We start from the raw sequence: 14715 nt of genomic DNA on the forward strand, positions 1-14715 counted from the left end.
TTTTCAGTTTTTATTTGAAAAGCTTCACCCTTTCTTGGTAACGTAAACAAATGATTCTTTCACTCCTCTTTTCTCTGTTAGTGTAATCAATTTTTTGACTTCCTCCTTTTGGAGTGGCTGGGCTGAATACCAGAACACAGGATATGCTTGCTCTCAGTTTCACAGCAACAGCAACAGCAGCAGTTGCAGCAGCAGCAGCAGCATAGAGGACGACACGCTCTGCAGTCAAGATGAGTGCTGGGGATGTGGTCTGCTCTGGCTGGCTCATTAAATCTCCCCCGGAGAAAAAACTCAAGCGATTTGTGAGTAGAAGCACACACCGGACATTTGTTTTTGTTTCGTACCACTGCAGCAGCCTGACAGCAGAAATGCCACCCTGTGCTATTGAGTCTTGCGCGACAGTGTGTGTGTGTGTCTGTCTGTCCGTGTGCATTCTCTATACAGTATGTATATATTAATGATTTGAAATATATCCATGTATTCTCATAGCTGCATTTCAGGCTCCTTTCTATTCTTTTCTCCTCATTCTTACCGTTATTATGACATGTAATTATGACAGGAGCAATAAATCACAAATCATGGAAAACAACTTGTGCAACAAATAAAATCGTAAACAGCACGTCGCCTCGATCGGCATACAGTTGTTGGGGTCATGTGATCTTGGGCTTAGCCACTGACTGCATCTTTTGGGTACAAGGAGCACGTGCATTGTGAAACATGGGAAGTCATGTCAGCCCAGCCAGACATCAGTCATGAGCAGCAAGCAGAAATAGTCCTGCTTTTTGATGGGCTGCTTGCACTTCCTCTGTGCGAAAAGGAGGAGGAGGGAAATTTGTCAAAACAAGTGCGGTAGAAGGTCTGTGTTGTTTGAAGGCGAGAAAAAGAAACTTATTGAAGGACACCAGAGCAGTTCTTCTGGTGCCAGATGACAGATTCCAGGCATGTTGATGAGCGCAGCGTGTCTTATTATTCAAATACCCTCAGCAGTATGAAAATATCTGTTATCTTGGTTTATATGATGGAATGGGATCAGATGACATAAAGCAAGGGTAGGGAACTTTGTTCCTATCAGGCGCCAGTTCAGTTTCTATGAAGTCGTCTATGGGCGAGACTTCATTTATGAAAACATATAATGCAATGATTGAACAAATGTTGAAAAAAAAAGTTGCCAAATGATGATGGACTCTTAGTTCCTCTGATGTTTCATTTGTTTTAAGAATTGGAATTGTGGTGTAGCTCAAATGTCCCCACAGGCCGTGTCTGACCGCGGGCCATTCTTCATCCTTGACATCAAAAGCTTCCCAAATTGTTGTTCTGTTGCAGTCTCTGCGTGAAAAGACTTAAGACTTTGTTTGTCTCAGGTCCAACCCACAATGATTTAGGCCTAATTTTGTACAAACATAAATTTTCCTGCATACCGTGTCGAATTGTATGTGGATGACTCTTCAATTACACGTTCATCATACTAGAGAGGCACCCATCATCAACGTGTTGCTTGCAAAGCTCTCGTGACTTTATCTCACTAGAATGCCACTATAGGTTAAAGTGGTCACAAACGTTTGTATCAACATGTTTTGAAGGGAGCATATTTGTTTTGTTTGTTAGTTTATAGGCCACATTTTGATTCATGCAGGATGATGAACAGATGGGACATTGGTGGCATTATTATATTCCGGGTGGCTCTACTGATGCCGGAGTGATGATGTAAAAGCATGAAAAAAAAAAGTAACTATCTGATCATACAATTGATCTGCCTGTTTTATCAAACTGGCTGCAATAAGCTACTGGTGGTTCAATGTAATTGTATTTGCACCTGAAGTTACTTTAAATTCAATTGGAAAATTAACTTGAATTCAATCGGGTCCACCCCGCCCCTCCATAATCCTTCTAGATGTTATAGTGCATCATTTGCTCAAACATTAGCATGCTTCTTTGAAAGCCACAGCATAGTGAAAGGAAATTCTTATTTGAAGTATGCCAATCTCTCAAAAGGTCAGATGATTACCAACATTGGTCTTACTTTCCCATAAATTGGGCGGTATTGATAAGAATTGTGGTTAGTCTCACCACTTCCTGGTACCAACTGACGTGCAGGAGCAGATAAGTCTCACACAAAGAAAAAAAGTTGATGAAAACGAAGCCACAAAACCAAGTGTGAAAATGCCGAGTACAATTAAGCGCTCAGCGTTAAAGTTCCTGTCAATTTAGAATGTGACACTTAGAAAAATCTAATGTCTGATGATGAAATGCAGCAGGAGTCACATCCAACATGTAGTTCTGCTATGAAATATGTGTTAAAACTATTTTCAGTCTTGTTTCCCAATTAGAGAGCAGCCATCAATTTTGAAGTAGTACATATGTCTTTCTTTTGTTGTGTCAAACATTTTCTGCTAAATACAGTCAACTTCCTCTTCTATGTGGGGAATTTGAGCAAAATGTTCCGCTTAGTGACCGTACAAAAAAAAATTGAATTTAAAGTTGCCAAGTAAGCTGTGATCTAGTTCCCATGACTGCATGCTCATGACTAAAAAGGTGCTGATGGGTGTTTCATTACTGTACCAGTAGACTGTCTCAATGTATGATACCCAGAATTGTATTTGGAAAACGGGCCAAAGGGCAAATTCACCTTCTCTCCTGCAGGCATGGAGAAAACGTTGGTTTGTCTTGCGAAGAGGGCGCATGAGCGGTAACCCCGATGTGTTGGAATACTACCAAAGTAAAAGTTCCAAAAAGCCAATCCGCACCATTGACCTGAAAGAGTGCGAGGTGGAAATGCTGAATGGGCAACTTGGGATAAAGCGTGACTTGACAGAGAAGCATCTCTTTGTGGTGAAAACCTCTGCTCGTATGTTCTACCTGGTGGCCAAGACTGAAGAGGAGATGAACAGCTGGATCAGCAGCATCAGTCACATTTGCCAGTTTGGCAACCATGACGACGCAGGTACGGAACAGTTATCATGCAAAGCTTTCTCTCTCTCGTTCAACCCGGTGGCCATTCCATTCGATATGGTACGGCTCAGTTCAAGAGGGTATGATACAATGACTTTGTTGTCATTTGACATGCATTTAATGAAATCGTCAGTACCGTCAACGTGCCTTGAACAAGGTTTGTGTAATTTAAAGCAATCGTCTAGAAAGGCAAAGGTTGAATCGAGTCAACTGGATTGTTCTTGTTTGCTGTTGACGTTTGACCTTTTGGCTTTTGGTTGATCATTGTCAAGAGTTCAGCTTCAGTTCCCTTCATAATGAGTGAAAAATATACTGTAAAAGCTTGTATCGATTGTAGCTGAAATCTTTTATGACAATATGCAAAGATGTTTGCGTTGGTGTGTGTGTGTGTGTGTGTGTGTGTGTGTGTGTGTGTGTGTGTGTGTGTGTGTGTGTGTGTGTGTGTGTGTGTGTGTGTGTGTGTGCTGTACCTTTTGAAGAGAAGGCCTTGAATTTCTGAAGACGGTCCAACTTGACGACCCAAGTAGGAATTATTCAAATAAAAGAGACAATGAAGAGAGAATAAAGAGAGCGATCACCTTCATATACTTCATAATAAAAAAATAAAATAAAAATCCAGCTTTGCATATATATTTTTTTTTGTGCGAGAGTTGCACTAGTTTGCCTTTTGGTGTCACTCTTGTCACCTTTGTGCTAGTACAACTTCAGAAACAACACATTCTCAGTGCCACTTGTCCGTTGTTGTTGTTGTTTTTTTCTCAACAGGAAGTTCAGAAAAAGGCTTTCCTCACACTTCGACCTCACTTCAGCCGTCAAGTGACAGCTCTGACCGGGTGTCTCAGTCAAGTCATCAGGACTCCAGTCACCCACCAGATTATCTTGTCCTTTCACAATGCGGGGCGGGGAGTGGAAGCACTTGTAGGCATGTAAAAACCTCTCACACAAAATCACGAGATGAAAAAAAGTTGATATTTTTCATTGATTTTGACATCCTTGTATCTGCAGACATAGCAGTTTTTCAAACTCAGAGACCTCTTTGGAGCAGAAGTCGACAGAAGATGTTTTCAAGGACATCGTGCCCTCCCCTCCCTGCAGTGATTCCTCATCATTTCACTGCATTTCTCAGTTTCGCCTCAGTCCATCTCCTTTTGCACATGGGATGCTGAGCAACCCTCCTCTCAGCGCTCCATGTAGTTCCCTCGCACCACCTTCCTCATCTCCGCTGCACCTCTGTGCCATGAGCGTCTTCCGATTTGACAAACCGTACTCCTGTGCGTCATTCGAGTCCGCGAATGACAGGCAAACACCTCCTCCGCTGCCACCTAAACCGAACCATCTGTCTGATGAAGGCATTCGCAGGCCGAGGGCAATGAGTGCACGGCATTTCCCAAAACATGTTGCACTGCTTTCCCGGAGGACATCATTGTCGAGCCTGGACCATTTCACGATTGGTATGCTTTGAGAGGAAAATCTGATTGAAAGTCCTCTTTGCGGTATTCTGGGGCAGCATGCAAACTGACGTGGCCAGATGGGGAAATAGTTTGTATTCAGCAGTTTCTTTTTTTTTTCAGGAGATGCTGACAGCAGATCAACAGGGAATAGAAGGCAGACTCTTAATTTGGTAAGACAATCATGCCATGGGCAGCACAAGCTCGGTCTATTGAATGATGGAGTGAGGCCAGTTTGACATAAATAGAATATACAAGTACTTTAACAATGTATGTAGATCCAGATGATTGTATTGGCGACAACCACTTGACAAAATAAAATAGATTAAATTGAACACAGCATTTTCTTTTCAGTGATAAGCATAAGAAGAAAAATGTCAGATAACACGCAAAATAACAGCACAGTGCCAACGTCTTGACTGGTAGTGCACGTTCACAAAGGATCATAGACAAACAAAGCTTTTACACTTCCCCAAGCATTTTCGACAAGGCTCCTCTTCCCACAAGGGTCACCGTTCGGCTGGAGCCAATCTCAGCTGACTACCATCCACACTCACATTCACACCTATGGATAATGTAGAGTCCTAAAATGCATCTTTTTAAACAAAGTCTATAGAGTGGCATTCTAGTCAGTCAGCATTATGAGAACAACAAATAAAATGCTGACCTCATATGAATGCAGCGTAGGGTATACTTGACGTTCACCGAAAGGTGTTTCATAATCTCGATACTGCTGAAACACAAATTAAGGCTATCCTAAAAACAACTGACCACAGTGTATTTTTTTTTCTCCAAATTTTCACACATATACAAACTCAAATTCTTTTTGCCATTTTAACCGACATCATGGCCAGCACAAACTACCTGCACTACAGACATGGTCTCACTCCTCATAGACGCCTCTGCGGTTGAGTAAGTGCCCCGGGCCACTACATGAGACAATAGACTGAACACCACTGTGTGGCCACACATCTTCCCCACTTTAGATGAGTGACATCCGGATTCCCTTGTGATCTCTGTCTTTCAGAAGTCCTCTTTAAATACCACACAGGTTCAAAGCCAGCAAGACGAGTCCTACATCCCCATGGTTTCCATATCTTCATGTGTTAGCACCGTTGAAGGTGATGCTTACATTCCCATGAGCCCCATCAGCATTCCCGATACAAACAGCAAAGTCAAGGCCTCAAAGACCCTCAGCTCCCTCATGTGCCAACCGGGAGAATTTCCACCTCCTCCGATACACCGACATCTTAAACCTTGCTTGAGGAGAGGTAAACGTGACAGCGGTCTGAATGTTTTGAAGCTTGTGCATAAGGTACTGCACCCAATTGGAGTAATCTTTTGGGGCTTTGCTAAAAATAGGCAGTTGTTAATGCAAATGTCAGACCTCTGTTTGCATTTCAGACCATATTAAAGACCTTGCTGTCCTCTCTGGATTCACAGCTCGACCCCCACCTCTTGATTTGAGAGGCCTCTCGACAATCACTGAATGTCCCGCTCATCATCCTTTGAGCAGAACAAAGACTGATTCATGGTGAGACTGATTGGAACTTGCATCTTGAGGTTTATTCATGTATGTTATGTCATTTAAAAAATATATTTTGTAATGTAAACATAGATATTGGATTTTTAAAGAGTTGCTATTTAAAGAAAAAAAATTCAAGTTTTTATTGAATTTACAAATTGGGGTACAATAACATTTGACTTCCAACACTTAAGAGGCTATTTAAATAAATGACCAAAACACAGCTAAGAAGATTCTTCATTCAATTTTTTTTTTTTTTTTTTTTTTTTTGCTGTAGTTTCAACTTTTCTGGAACTTATGAAGGAAGTCTCGAGAATGGGGACACAGATGAAGAAGACCCAAACTGTGCCACAATGGTAAAATATATTTTGAAGGAACAACATATTCTCATCACATTTAAGTGTGTATGGGTTGCACACATTTAAGCCTTCACTAAAATACAGGTTACAGAATGACATAATGGTAATTCTCATAATTTCCCATAATGTAGGTCTGTATTATATAGCTTTGCATTAAAAAAATAAAATAAAATAACAGTCATCAATGCACTAATGTCCCTCTTCTTTATATTTGGCCGTTTTTTATTTTTTATTTTTTGTTTGTTTTAGCTCTGCAGCAGCTCAACCATTGCAATAGAAATGTGTGTTTTTTTATGTACCATAAACTTGGAAGATTGATGACTCTTCAGATCTTCAGCTATTTCTCTAATGGCAGGAGTCAAGAAAACACTTCTCCCTCAATGTCGAAGGAGTCGTTCAACCTTGGGCAAGACGATCAAACCTTGACTACTTGTCACTGGATTTCAATTCAGGTTCTCCTTCTCCTGTCCAGAAGGTGCAATGGATGACACAACCACAGTGGGGATATTCAACTTGACCTTTGACATTTACCTCACATGATTCTGCTCATGTGTCTCCACAGAAGCCTCTTCTGTCTGATGAACACCGGGTGGATTACGTGCTGGTGGATGAGAAGAAGACTCAGGCATTACAAAACACCAAGATGGAATGGATAGATGTGCGACAGTCCAAAACATAAGTGGCAAAGACCCAATGTAAATGTCAAACATTGTTTTGGTTGGTCTGATATTCACAGAAATAATATTGAAGCAAAAGCTTCAGCAGCTTGAACTTGCACTGGAAAAATTACAGTTAATCTGTTTCATGAGTTCTCACTGGTCTGAAATGTAGCATAATGTTTTTGTATGTATTTGCGAAGAATTTCGGAATGACCTGAATCACACAAGGATTTGCTGCCTAGCATTTACTTTCATGACTGTTCCATTCATCTATTTTCTATGAACTAACATCCCTCAAAACTAATTCGAGTCACTTTGGGCAGCAGTATACACCCTGAAGTGGTTGCTAGACAATCACAGGGCACATCCTGTATAGACACCCCGGCCACCCTCCCCCCAAAATAAATTCCACTCATGTTTACTGCATTGACAATTTTAGAGTGTTCAAAAAGTATGCCAGATTTGCCCAGAGCTGGAGTGCATGGAGAAAACATGAGGAGAACATGCAAACCCAAGAAGATCGAGGCTGAGATCTCTCACTGTGAGACAATTGCGCTAAACACTCCACTGCCACTCTGCTCATAAATATTGAATTCCATCAATCCATCGACTATACTGCTTATTCCACCTCTGTAGATGACAAGACAACATTCCAAAAAAAAAAGTCTGCACACCCCTGTTCAAATGCCATGTTTTGTGTTATAAAACAATTAAAAAAACATATTGCAACAACTCAATTGGATTTTATTTAATCTTTTTGGGAGGTAGTTAAACAACTGAGATGTTGGTGCACAAGTGTGCATCCACTTATAATTGAAATGTCTTACATCGGCCAAATCAATCACCAGACTAACCCTATATAGCATGCCTTTGACCTCAAGAGGAGACTGAAGGGAGAAACCCCCAGAAACAAACAAGAACTTAAATAGACTGCAGTAAAGGCCTGGAAAATAATTTCAAATGAAGGATGAAACGATCTGGTGAACTCAATGAGTCACAGGCTTGATGCAGTTTTTGGCTTCAAACAAGGTGCTGTGTCCTCATTTGTGTTACAGTACACATCTAGATGTAAATACCATAAAATAAAATCTGGACGTCTCAAATTTCGTCTCATATTCATATTTTAATCTGAAACATAAGACGAAACAAAGGAATTTATTTTGACCTTCCAATACTTTGGGAAGGGACTGAATTTACAGAATGCTTTTGCCACCTCTGCATTTAAACTGGCTCGCCTGGGCTCTTCAGATTTAGCCAAAGCAATAACGAATTTAACTTTATTCGCTTTTTATCAAGCAGTTACGATTTTAATGCTCACTTTATTATGTGTTGGAAAATGCAGTTTAACCATGTATGCATCGTCATTTTTTATAAATTATATACAGTGCGTGTCTATTGCAGTCTTTTGGGAAAAAAACATATTATTTATTGTTCTTAATATCCAAACAAGTGGGTCGCGACTTTGCTACAGTGGGGAATTGCTGAGAACCACTGCCCCATTTCTATGCACTCACTGCCCAGGCTGAAGAACAGTTGTTCACACGTGTTGCGTCACTAACATGCGCCGACTGGACTCAGCGGACTGTTGTTGTAGCCTTTAACGTTGGCGTCTTTGCTGAACGTCTCAAGTGAAATCGCCACGCAATAGCCCGATTGATCACAGTCACAACACCCCTGCTTTTTTGCCTTTCCCCAATAGGCGGGATTGTCGTTACTAACCGTGGAATTTACACGCCGGTGACGGATTTTAGCCTGTTAGCAGGCAGCGGGTGCTAGCGAAAGGTTGCGTTAGCGCAAAGCAAGTCAATGCGCTTTGGGCTTTAACGTCTCATCTACGATGAGAACGCTTGAAGCGAGAAATTAAAATAAAGTTCGTGATGCCGGAAACCTTGCGTTGGGGTACGTGATGGGAGATTTTGGCTGCAGCAGGTAAGTTTGTTTACAGACTTTCCCAATTATCTCACAATACATCTTTAATGTAAAGTAGTTTGTCATTCCCTGTACGCCAGGATAGAATTGACCGTGTCAGCACATCTTTGCAATAACCTATTCATAAATATGTTTCTACATATTTTAGCCAAGCTTCTCTATGCAATGTGACTTTAGCTGCGTCGTTGCAGCCTGTTGCATTATTTAATGTGCTTTTATATTCTCTACTCATTCGAACAATGTTCTACTTTATGGGCAACATTTGTCATTCTTCCATGCAGGTACATTACCGTAGTTCTATTTTGTTCGTCCCTGCTACAATCCATTGATTAATATTGTCTGTCAAAATAAATACAAATATACAGCCCCCTCCTAAAGAATTGGAACTGCAAGGTAAATTCCTTTGTTGTTTTTGAAAAGTGAAGACAAGTCCAGCTTTTATTTCATGGTATTTTCATTGAGAATCTAAAGTGAATAACATTTAATATTTGGTGGCATTAACCTAAATTGCAATAACTGCATCAAGCCTTCAACCCGTTCACTTTACGAGGTTGTTGATTTCTTTGTTTAAATAAAAACGGGATTCCTCAACTTTTGTTTCATATTCATTTGTTGATCTGAAACCTTAGTCCTTAGTTTACAACAAAAATAAAAAAAATGACCTTGCCGTCCAATGTGTTTAGAGGGGATTGTAAGTAAAGTAAACTGCAGATTTATTTACAATTGAATTAGAGGCCTACTGAGCACATAATGTATTTCTTTTAATTACTAAATATGCAATACATATTAATTGAGTTATTAATTTTTGTGGATAGGCTCCAGCTATCTGCTACCCTAATGGGGAGAAGCTGCATGGAAAATAGATGAATGGATATTCAAGCCCAGTGCTAATGATGTTCAAACCACATCTTACAGTGTAATAATATTAAATCACAAAAAAAATAAAAATAAATCGGAATAACACCACTGTCTTGCTCTTGATGAACACTTAAACTAATACACTTAATTGTTGGCGATGATGATCATACCTGGCAAGCCACGGTTATTATTATTATTTTATTTTATTTTTTTAGTGTAGTTGATGAAAAGAGTTCAAATAATAAAAACTTGCTCAAGGCCATAGTTAGCCAAATTTCACTTCAGCAATTTTGATATGAAAACACCACAGTAATGGTTCCATATCTTTCACTGTAGGACTCCTGATGGATGGATGAGGAAGTGACACAAGTGAACCACACTGCTGGGTGTGGACATTCTGCTCAAACAACCTCAGAAAGTCATGATTTTGTAAACAAGCTGGCAATGGCTTCTCGTGACGTTGACAAGCTCCCAAGTGACACCGGGGACTTGGAGACAATTTCGGGATCCCTTCCTAAATGTGGCCGTCCTGACGTTGCAGAAGAGCATCTTCCAGATAAAGCAACTTCTATCGAGAAAGCCCCAAAATCTGGAAAATTTAGGACTGCGCTTACATTCTTCGGAGTTCGCAAAAGCATGTGTCTCTTACCGAGCTTTTTCGGAGGAAGGAGTAAAAACCAGAGCAAGTGGACTTCTAAGAAGGGACTCTACAAAAGCAAAACTCATGATGGGCTAAGCCAAATAAGTCACGATGACAGCCCGAGAGGTGCATCCACCTCCACTGGGGACTTCGAGTACCTCAACCAGAGTGACTGCAATGAAAACCTGCATTGTAATGAATGTAGTTTGCCCAACGAACAGAAATCTCAGTCCCTCACTAGACAGAAACGGGGTTTGAAAAGTTTTTTTAGTAGTTTTAAACATCACAAAAACCATAGGAATGGCTCAGACAAAACGGAAATGATTGCAATGTCCTCTCCTCACTGCCCTAAAGCGATGCCTCCTGTCCAGAGCAACCCTGACCAGAATGTCACACAGTGCCTGGAATCTGAACCGGATGTGCCTGATTTTGCAAATGCTATGTGTGATAGTTCACTGGCACCTGAATGTAACAGCACTGAAGTCGTAACCTTAGAGAAGAGTTGCGACCAAGAAAACACTCCGATTGCGTGTGATACTCAATCATGTCTTGATCAAATAGATGAAATAAATTCGATGGCTGTGGTTTCCAGCGAATACAAGGAGAGCGGGAGAGGACAGAGTGAGCCTTGTCTGTTACTTGAGATGATGCCAGATCCTACACTGAAGTCCGAAACACCGACTGGCTCATCTGATCAACTGAACCTGATTTACGGTGAGGTCGCCTCACTTAAGAGCTTCGATTCACTCACTGGTTGCGGGGACATCATTGCAGATCAAGAGGTTGACGGCATCACAGAGACGCCGGTTTCTGGAGAAAGAAGTAGAAATGGAGGAAAGCGGACCTCCTGCTTTCTCACGTTCCAGGGCGGCGGTGAAGAAATGGCCTCCCCTGAAGATTTCGACGAACAGTGTCTCCACGATTTCTGGGAAAATAATGCATCTGAGGAACTTCACTGTCCTTGCAACCAGGACTTCATGGATGTGAGTGCCAGCATAATTCCATCGCACAATATGGACAGCGAACAGCAAGCCAGCACCTCAAACACTTCAGCTGATGTGTTGACACCCCAAAGTGAGCATCAAGAATCGGTTCCTAATAGTGACGAGGGCTACTATGATTCTACTACCCCGGCTCCAGATGAAGGACAGGACAGAACAGACCGGCTAAGACAGACAAACAGATTACCCAGGGACAGTTACAGCGGGGATGCCCTCTATGAACTGTTTGCGACTGATGAGAGTCTTGTCAGTCCACATCATGAAAGCAAACCCAGACTGCCGAGTTCCAAACGGACTGAGCAAATGGATGTCCCCGATTCTGTTTTCTCTGAGATGAAACGACTACCAAGTGCCGAACAGTATAAAGTGCAGGATTTGATTGAGGTGCAAAGCGCATGCAAGCCCTTCAAATTGACACGAAATACAGTATCTCCGCAAGAAATTGACTGGAAGAAGAATTGTAATTTGAATTCAAAATCACAGGCAGCGCTTAGCAAGAATTTGGAGGCAGGTGAATTGAATGAAAAGGGAACTGAGCTCGCTTCCCCAACTACTATAAATGTTGACTGTAAGACGAGGCACAGCAACTTGTCATTTGCAAATCCATCTGACCCAGATTTTAAAACGTTATGTGATCCCAAAGAGCTACATCCAGAGGAAAACAAGCCTGTTGCACTGCCGTTCGGAAATGTCGGTTCCCATTCTCCGGATTGTAACAGTTGTTTGGATGAAAGCCACACCGTTTGTTTCTCCCAAGCGCTTGTAAACTATGAGAAAAACTCTCAGCTGCTGTGCAACTTGCACAACGCGAGCGTGGACGTCTTGGAGACGAGCACCGCCTTCACTCCAAATATGGAGGCCTTACCCACCATCGTCACGTTCGATGTAGTGGACACGCATAACGAGGGGGAATACGAGGAGCAGATTCACATGGAGCTGGAGGAGGACATTTCGTCACCCTATCAGGAATTTGAAGACAGCTACCTCCAAAAAGATGCATTTGCTGAATGCGACTATCAAATGTTAGATCTGTATGAGCAGAGTCTCATCAGTAACACGTGGGCCATTGCGAGTCTTCCACGGCACCTTGGCCTTACAAGACTAAGCCAGTCCATGTCCAATCCCTTGTCCCTAGACAGGAGGAGTCGGTCTCTGGACACGGAAAGCCTTCAGTTGCAGATGCCGAGTGCATGCAGAGAGAGCAGAGCTGCTACCCTTTGCTGTCCTAAAGCCGAAGGAGACCCTGAGAGTCATCCTTCAGCATATTGTGAAAAGAATGTACTGATGTCCTCATCAGAGGTGACAGATGGTGGCAGTGCTATGGCCGTACCGTGGCAAAGTCGCTCAGAAATGGCTTTACGCTTTCCTTTGACTGACGAGGACATCACTGCATCGGTTGAGAAACGTAACATATTTTCTGATACATTCAGCGGGGGCTTACCTGACGGTGAAGCCCACCTTCATTCTGATGTGCCAATGTCTTGTGATGTCATGTCGCCAGACGCAGAGCTTTACAGTCGGCCGTGCCACCTCCCCTTGCCGTCAGATTCTTGTTTACCTCACAGCACCTTTGTTTATTCAGGAATAGACACGTCGTACGGTTCAGATGAGGATGCGTTTCGCAAAGCCGCTGCCGATTGGCAGTCGTATAACATGCAGTTTGGTCAAAGCGGACAAACAGTGAATATGGATAGAATGTCTCATCCCGGAAGTCCTCGCAGGGCGGGTGTGCCGACGGAAGACCCGCACATAGATGCGACAAACCCCGCAGCCGGCAACAAACTTCCCAAAATGACCTTGAAATTGAAAGGCTCCCAATAATACGGTTGGCAGGGCAATGAGGCGCCATTGATTGGTCTTTACGTGTTACTCTTTGTGATCAATTATGGCTTACTTGAACAATCCATTTGAAATTTACTGCACAAAAATTGAAATTGGAGTCAAAACCCAGTCATGTTGAATTAAGACAGCCGAATGGTTTCACAGCGTGGCATCACCAAGCATGTTTTACAAATCAATCTCATGTTTCCCTTATATCCAGGTTTCATCTGTTGCTGAGCTTTATCTGAAGCCTCCTCATCAGCCTGGTTTACATCAAACACCAGTTGCCTCTTAAATCTCTTACTTGATCACATTTGCTTCTGTACTACAGTGCAGCTTTCTTAAATTTGTAGGGTTTTTTTCTGTTTTGGTTCACCTCATTTCAAGGTCAAGGTTGTTGTTTTTTTAAAGAGAACACTTTGTGACTATCGTCACAAGAATGTAGTCGTTTGGTTTGCAACACTTTTGTGACTATCGTCACAAGAATGTAATCGCTTGGTTTGCAGTACTGAAAGTCTGTTGTTAGTTTCGATTGTGGTATTGAAATTGTAACGGTGGAGTCGTAGTCCTTGCACATTCAACTACCATTAGTGTAGATAGTATGGCAGGATAAAGCTGGTTTATTTGTGGAGCACATGAGTGGAATGCTGCTCAACTGCCTGTGCAGTGCAAAAGCAGAATACTGGCACAATTTATGCACATTTTTTTTGCATTAGAAGGAATGTGGTTTGAATAGAAATCCCTGCCTCATGTCCATATCATGTGAATTTCACGTTTCGTTGATCGGGTGACTTGTTTTTTTCTCGTGTCATGAACAAATGTCATGGAATGTTTTGTATTTATATTTCAGCCATTTGTACCTTGTAGGACTGTACTGAAAATGCTGTTAAAACTTGTCGATTATGGCTTCAGTTTTATCTGTTATTTTGGAAAATCTGTTTTGTCAATTTGAGCACTGCCTTAAAGTAAACGACAACAAAAAAGACTTACCTGAATTTAAATTTGTCATTTTCCTGTTCGGGTATATTCCTGTCTGCCGGCCCACTCATTTTTCTTTTCTTTTAAGTGCACTCTTGACTAGAAGAGTGATTCGAGTTTTACATAACCACCTATAGACAATGAAATTCACATGCATAAAGCCTGGGTATTTATCCCCAAATGTAGCTTTTTACTTTAGGTAATTATGTTTACATGTGAACAAGACAGAAAGACGGACGACTATATGAGAAACTGCTCCAAAAGGTGCAAAATTACAGCACCAAACATAAAATTGAAAAGTTCTGTGACAAAACAATTGTCTGATTCATTATGTATAAACAGCATCCTGGATCCTGAGCCTTAGTTAACACTCATTAGTTTGCCGTGAAAGATCACTGGGTGCGCTGGAAAAAAAATTATCCAATTTTACTTCAATTGTCTGAAAAGTATGACTCCTAAAATTGGCAAATAGTACAGTAATTGCAGTCAAAGAAGTATGTGCAATCCTGACTCAGAGACAGGCTTTTGGTTATCGATACTTGTCACTG

General features: G+C 41.6%; 2 protein-coding genes and 1 long non-coding RNA gene across 7 annotated transcripts; 2 read left to right on the forward strand and 1 right to left on the reverse strand.

Moving 5' to 3' along the window:
* Positions 1-145: 145 nt before the first annotated feature.
* Positions 146-7672, forward strand: gab3 (GRB2 associated binding protein 3). Of its 4 annotated transcripts, none has more exons than XM_086131064.1 (10): positions 146-302; positions 2641-2941; positions 3715-3871; positions 3955-4400; positions 4521-4570; positions 5425-5668; positions 5802-5931; positions 6200-6278; positions 6637-6756; positions 6844-7672. In XM_086131064.1, the coding sequence occupies exons 1-10, from the start codon at positions 231-233 to the stop codon at positions 6958-6960; spliced, it is 1716 nt and encodes a 571-aa protein (XP_085987190.1). In that variant the 5' UTR covers positions 146-230; the 3' UTR covers positions 6961-7672. The 4 variants fall into 4 exon arrangements, with proteins under 4 accessions (XP_085987190.1, XP_085987191.1, XP_085987192.1 ...); XM_086131065.1 differs by having other exon boundaries at positions 5841-5931; XM_086131066.1 differs by lacking the exon at positions 6200-6278.
* Positions 6269-11265, reverse strand: LOC147193670 (uncharacterized). The gene is made up of 3 exons (XR_015103067.1): positions 11119-11265; positions 6813-6882; positions 6269-6745 (listed from the first exon to the last, which is right to left on the reverse strand). It is a non-coding gene; the product is annotated as an uncharacterized LOC147193670 (long non-coding RNA).
* On the forward strand, positions 8509-14190 carry LOC147193671 (APC membrane recruitment protein 1-like). Of its 2 annotated transcripts, XM_086131063.1 has the most exons (3): positions 8509-8869; positions 10064-11081; positions 11142-14190. In XM_086131063.1, the coding sequence occupies exons 2-3, from the start codon at positions 10076-10078 to the stop codon at positions 13187-13189; spliced, it is 3054 nt and encodes a 1017-aa protein (XP_085987189.1). In that variant the 5' UTR covers positions 8509-8869; positions 10064-10075; the 3' UTR covers positions 13190-14190. The 2 variants fall into 2 exon arrangements, with proteins under 2 accessions (XP_085987189.1, XP_085987188.1); XM_086131062.1 differs by having other exon boundaries at positions 10064-14190.
* Positions 14191-14715: the final 525 nt, after the last annotated feature.

Source organism: Hippocampus guttulatus, chromosome 15 (assembly GCF_054856545.1).
Source record: "Hippocampus guttulatus isolate MCC_2025c chromosome 15, RoL_Hgut_1.0, whole genome shotgun sequence".
NCBI classification, from domain to species: Eukaryota; Metazoa; Chordata; class Actinopteri; order Syngnathiformes; family Syngnathidae; genus Hippocampus; species Hippocampus guttulatus.